Source organism: Plectrocnemia conspersa, unplaced genomic scaffold (genome assembly GCF_051122295.1).
Source record: "Plectrocnemia conspersa isolate PC_06_02 unplaced genomic scaffold, ASM5112229v1 ptg000013l, whole genome shotgun sequence".
NCBI lineage: Eukaryota > Metazoa > Arthropoda > Insecta > Trichoptera > Polycentropodidae > Plectrocnemia > Plectrocnemia conspersa.
In genome coordinates, this window is record NW_028277177.1 from 6,955,050 (window position 1) to 6,961,247 (window position 6,198).

The 6,198-nt window shown below is 51.1% G+C and overlaps 1 protein-coding gene across 1 annotated transcript; it reads right to left on the bottom strand.

Moving 5' to 3' along the window:
• Positions 1–850: 850 nt before the first annotated feature.
• Positions 851–5,992, bottom strand: LOC148227149 (uncharacterized). Its single transcript, XM_088201603.1, has one exon. It carries the CDS (start codon positions 5,944–5,946, stop codon positions 4,531–4,533), a length of 1,416 nt encoding a protein of 471 aa, XP_088057729.1. The 5' UTR covers positions 5,947–5,992; the 3' UTR covers positions 851–4,530.
• Between the last annotated feature and the right edge of the window lie 206 nt (positions 5,993–6,198).

Here is a 6,198-nt window from a genome sequence, read left to right on the forward strand (position 1 = left end):
TATAAATAAATACTAAGGGTCTATAACAAAAAGGTGTTTCTATACATGTTTACAACTTACTTATCCAGTCATTGATCTCAAATTTATTAAGAAAATATGCTCAAATTACACTTTAAAATGGTAAAAAATCACAAATTAATTGCCAATTGTGTTATAATTATCTGACGCGTATTAGTAATGTATGTTATCATAAAAATACGAGCCAAACAAAGTAACGAAAAATTATAGTATCGAGCTTTAATATAAACTGTATAAACTTTTCTTGTTACATACTTATAACGAGACGTTACAAATAAAATAAATACAAACAAGCATGTTTATTGTAACGTGCAAATAAAAAAATCTCTGACAATGACATAAAGAATTATACAATTTATTTTTATATAAGATTGTTTAACGTTTCAAAATTTTTTTAAGCATTAAATTAAACATTGTAGTATTTTCTAAGCAAATACTATTTATTTTAAGACACTATTTTAGTCATAATGAAATATTCGTACCATTTGTTACTACAATATTTTATTATCCAGAGGTGCATAAAATTCAGTGAAACGTCGCCCACTCGCCTAGAAATTGCCCGAAATATTTGAAAATTTCAAAACCTCTGACGTGACGTCTGAGGGTATGCTCAACCGCCGTGAATTATTTCTGAGAATTGAGTGCATTTCGAACATCTCCGGCTGTTGGCCCAACACACGGTCCGTGCTGAATACTTAACGAGGTTCATGCTCCCGTGCCATCATCTCGCGAGATGCACCTCTATATTTTCGTGATGAGCTTCATACCTTGAGCTACTATTAATAATTATGGCTTAAAACAAACCCGACATAGAAAGATAGAGACTGGAAGGTCCATGGGCCCACGCCCTCCTTCCACGGTCGCATCAGGCTCAGGAGTTTCGGCCCATGAGCGACCGGATGTACCTAGCCTGGCTTTCGCGCCTGCATACTGCGCATACAGGCGCTAGACCAGGCCTCCTTCCTAGGTCGTCACGTGAACGACCTGGACGGGTAGACCGTCGCGATTTATCTACTGATGGTCTCCGGCATCACTATCTTTTTTGGAGACGGAGGTTGGATAGGGGATGTGGGGGGAGGGAAGGTATGCGGGCAGTCGCGCTCCGCGTACCTGGGGTCTCTACGGGAGAGAAATGATTTTACGCATCCTGGAAAGAAAAATATTTATTTCATCAACTCATCCTTTGTGCTTGTTTTATTTATTTCCTCTTTCTTATTTTTTTTTTCCTGCTGCCTAGCTCACTCCGATGAGAGAAGAGAGCTCGCGGGTGGCCCTTAAGGGGCTAATAGGTGGTCCTATTGAGGACGGACGTCTGTGCGGGCGCCATATGCGGCGCAGTATCTCTCGAACGCCAGAAGATTTCCCTTCGTGGCCACGAGATGTCTGTGTTGTGGAGGGCCATCGCCCTCGATTTCGAGGTTGGAGTGTAGGACTGCTCTCTCCTCGTCCATCATTGGGCAGTCCCATAGTATGTGCTCGGACGTCTGTAGTTCGTGGCCGCAGGGGCAGTCGGAGCGGTCTCTTAAACAAAAACGTTCATGATAGGCCCGGAAAGCTCCGTGGCCGGTCATGAACTGTGAGGTGTGGAATCCACAACGGAACCACCTGAGCTCGAGTCTCCCTGAGATCAGGGGGAGGAACTTTTTGGTCAGTAGTCCCGTTGCGGACTCGTTCCAGCGTTTTTGCCACTCTTCTAGCACCGCAGCGCGAGTGACGCGCCTGATGGTCATCAGAGCGGCACTTGGGCTAGGCTCTCCCACTGGAGGGAAGAGCCTCTTGCCCGCTATTGAGGCCGAGCGGCCTCTTCCGAGGTGGTGGACCGCGGCTCTCATCTGGGCAGTTAAATCGATGGGTTCGACGCCGGCCATCACGCACATTGCCGAAATCGGAGCTGTATTGTAGGACGACGTGAGGAGCCTCAGCGGCGACGTCTGAGTTCTCAGCAGGATGGTGTTCGGTAGTCCGCGGGAAGATCTTTCGGCCCACGCACTTGCCGCGTACGTGATTATCGAGACGAAAATGGCTTTGTACATTATCACCTTCGCCCTGAAGTTAAGGCCCCAGTGTTTTCCGCCTAGGCGATGCAGCCTGCACATTGCATTTCTACTTTTCATTCCTGCCATTCTCAGGTGAACGCATGGGTCAAAGTTCCTGGATATTATCATCCCCAGATAGCGGGCTTTTAGTTCGAATTTAATTTTGTGTCCGTTCATGCATATTTGGGGGGGTCTCTTTGGGTCCAAGGATCCTCTCAGCAGCACAGCTTGTGTCTTGTGGGGGGCAAAAGAGAGTTTATTCTCCTTGCCCCAGGCAAGCAGGGTAGACAGTGCTGTCTCGGTCTTAATTTCTAGGCCGGTTCGGCTATCGGCGCTCACTATGAGCAACAGATCGTCGGCGTACGCAATGAGGTCGCAGTGGTGGGGCAGAGGGGTCTCCAGGACGTCGTCGAACTGGACATTCCACAGCATCGGTCCGAGGACCGAGCCCTGCGGGCATCCTCTCTCTAGGGTCTTCCAGACTAGGCTTCCGCCTGCGTCGATCACCACTCGTCTATCCTTAAAGTAAGACGAGATAGTTTTGGTGAGGTCGGAAGGGACTCCTCGCTTCCTCAGCTTGTCGATTATTCCGGGCCACCAGGCGTGATCAAAAGCTCCCGATATATCCAGAAGTACTCCTACCACATGCTTGCCGGGAAGGGTGTCGACTGTCGTTTTGGCGTATTGTAACGCGTCGTCTGTGCTTTTTCCTGGGCGAAAGCCGAACTGTCTGCTTGACAGTGGTTTATTCATTCTGAAGTGGCTCTCAAGTCTCTCCACCAGCAGTTTTTCGAACAGCTTGCCTATCGCCGGGAGAAGGGTGATCGGTCTGTACGCCTTAGGCTCGTTCTTGTTCTTACTCCCCGGCTTCGCCAGTATTATCATCTTACCGGGCTTCCAGCAGCCCGGAAAGATGCCTTTTGAAATAAGATCGTTGAAGACGATCTCGAAAATCGGGGCCGCGGTCGGCCACGCCTTTCGGATGAGGTCGCTCGTTATGCAATCCAGCCCGGGGCTAGACCTGGCGCGTAATCTGCCGAGGGCCTGCTCAATCTCGGTACGCGAGAAAGGTTGTGAGGTCGAACGTGCGGGCTCCGGCGCCGCTGAGTTTGCTCTTATTTCCGCTTGTCGAGGAGTGTCCTCGGAAGGCGGATCCATCGGTAGTAGAGCTTCGAGTATGTTCTCGGCCGCTACTTTTGAATCTATAGCGCAGATGCCGTTCTTGTCGACGATTCCTGACATGGAAGTGGCGGATCTGTCTGACATTTTGACTATGCGGTAGTGGCGACCCCATACATTGTTTGAGCTTTCGTTTGTGACGAATTCCCTCCAGTGGTTCCTCTTTGAGTTTCTGATAAGGTACTTATAATTATTTGTCGCTTTTCTTAGCGCCTTCTTGGTCGCTCTGAATGGGTCGTCCTTTGGGGTGTCTGAGTCAATGCGTCCAGATCCACGCGCCTTCGCTTCGGCAGCGTAGATGCGGTAAGCTTTCTTAGCCGCCGATTTGGCGACTGCGATCTCTGGGGACCACCAGTCGGGCTGCTTTTTGTTCTGAGGTCTAGGTCTGCTTCTGGGTATGTTCGCTTCGGCAGCCGCCAGTATCGCGATCTGTAGTGCTTCGGCTTTAGCTTCCACATCTGGACCCAGATTTCTAGCTGCTTTGTCAAGTTCCTTCTGAAGGTCTACTTCAAAGCTCTTCCAGTCGGCTTTTCCAAATTTGAAGCGTCGAGGTAGCAGCGACGCCGGAGTAGCGCGATCCTCTAGGGCCCGATCCCGATAGGTTGGCTGTAAATTAAAACTAATTAATCTGTGGTCGGAGAGACACATTTCGGAATGAACTCTCCAATTTTTAATTGTTAGCGGATCTACGAGAGAGTGCAGGGTCGCATCCGGCGACGATTCTCCATTCGGGGAGGCAAAGGTTGGGACTGAGGGTCCCGTTTCATCGAACGCAACATCTAGGCTCGAGCCCAAGATGAAGTCGACGACCTGATGGTTCCTAGCCGGATTGCGGTTAAGCCTAGTCTCAGATTTTTCTCCCCATAGGGGGGATAGGGCGTTTAAGTCCGCACCCACGACCAGGTTCCGCCCGCGGAGGCTTTCCACTGCCGACGAAAGCCCACTCAAGTGCTGTTCAACGGGGTCCGCATACTTAAAGTACGCTGAAATGAGGTGCACGTCTAGGCCCGGGGCCGAGATATGCACCGTTGTGCGCCACTGGTCTGAGAGGTGTCTCAGGAGAGTGACTCTGAGATTCGGGTTAAAGACAGCGATCGAGGCGCCCGCGGGTTGGATCTCAAAGATCCTCGCCCCGGAGCCGATGCCCGCCGTTCTGCCAAACGCTACATAGGGCTCCTGAAGAAGTCCTACGTCTACGCCCATTGAGGCGGCTTTATAACCGAATTCCGCTGTAGCATCACGCGATCTGCGGAGATTTTGCTGCGCAAAGAGCAGCTTAGGTGTCGTCTGCTGAGGATTAGCCATTAGTGTTGGCCATTTCCCTCGCCAATGCAGCCTTGTAAGCCGGGCAGCTCTGATCTCCCGCTCTATGGGGAGAGGACTCGTGCTGCCGTTTAAGACGACAGCAGGTGGCGCAGTTTGCGGGTTTGTCCCTGTTAGGACATGACGCACTTTCATGCGTTCCGCTGCCACACCAGTTGCATGAAGCCTTGGGGGCCCTGCAGTATTTGGCCGAGTGACCGTAGAGGTGGCATTTGTAGCATCTCAGGACTCGGAAGTGGTCTCGGATGCGGTGGGCTTGAAGCCCTATATATACAATTCCGCTGTCAACCAGCGGGGAGCGGCATGAGGCGGGTAAGGATACCACCACATGGGTGAGATCCCTTCTCTTCGCCCGTAGTTTGACTATCACTTTGGCTGATTTGAGAAAATCAGCTTTGGTGATAGTTGGGACGACCCCCTCGATGTTCTGAACGAACATCGATGTTAAAAATTCCACTCCGTTGTTGTCCCCAGGGTCGTTGGGCACGTCGTGAACAATTACGCGCGGGTCTTTGAGACCCTGAATCGAAGCTCGTAATCCGGCTTTTTCGAGAGCCGAATTGTACCCGATAATTTTTTCCGCTTCGGCGCGGCTGGATACTAAGATTCCGGTTGCGTTACCCGCAGCCGGCAGAATGCGCTTAACCTGCAGCTTAGCGGCTGAAGGATCGACTGCCTTAGTAAAGGCTGCTAGGGTCTCTTTGGAGGTCTTAATTTTATCCCCGATTGGGGTGATGCGGACGACCGATGTTGACGTCATCGGTGAGGGCTGCGGAGCTTGAGGGGGGGAGCCCCTGAGCTCTCTCACTATGCTAGCCATAGTGGGCTGTGGAGGCGAGATTCTGCGCTCGAGGCGCCGAATTGCCTCACTGTTGAGGGCGAGCTCTACTTGTATCGCCGCAAGTGACGCTTCAGCTCCTTTTAGGGTGGGAGTGGCGTTTCGGGGAGTGAACTCCTCCGCGACTAGAGACTGAGTCATCTCTGTAGCGGCTGTGAGAGCCCGTCTAGCCGAGACCGTCAGATGGTCTGCGGAGCTGATGAGCTCCAAAATGTTGTTGAAGCCGTCTTTTAGACGGGAAATTGGGTCAGACGCCGTAGCGTCGCTTTTTGTGCTGCTAGTGGGGGGTGGGTCTCGCTTGGCTGGAAGAGCCGGAAATTCTTCTCTGACTCTTTTTTTTGGTGCCGGGGGAGAAAGTGAGGCTTGAGACCTTTTTCGGGAGACCACATCGGAGGTGGTGTCCATATGCTCCTGAGTGGAGTCTAGGGGTAAGCTGCTGCTATGGCTGGGGCGGCGTTTTGTGATCTCAACTGTTTTAGTTGGGATCTTTGTCGGTTTTTTGGCCGACTGTTTTGCGGCTCCCTTTTTAGGGGGAGCCGTAGGTTTGTTCATGTTCTCGGCTATTCGTTAAAGCAAAGAATAGCAAAAAAAAAAAAAAAAAAAATATTAAGTTAAATTAATTATTTAAATCAATCTTTAGTTGGAGGGCCGCAGGTTGGGAGCACGTGGGCTCCCGAGTTTGTCTGGGCCCGAGGGCCGGAAGTGCCGGAGACGGCGCGGTGGTTCGCGATCGGTCGCCCGGCTGGTGGGGGTTAACGATGGTGACGCGGCGCGTCGCGTAAGCGGGTTTGGTGTCACTAATCG

Bases quoted from the DNA above. Each gene is read 5' to 3' on its own strand.
- LOC148227149 (XM_088201603.1), bottom strand. From the start codon at position 5,946: ATGAACAAACCTACGGCTCCCCCTAAAAAGGGAGCCGCAAAACAGTCG.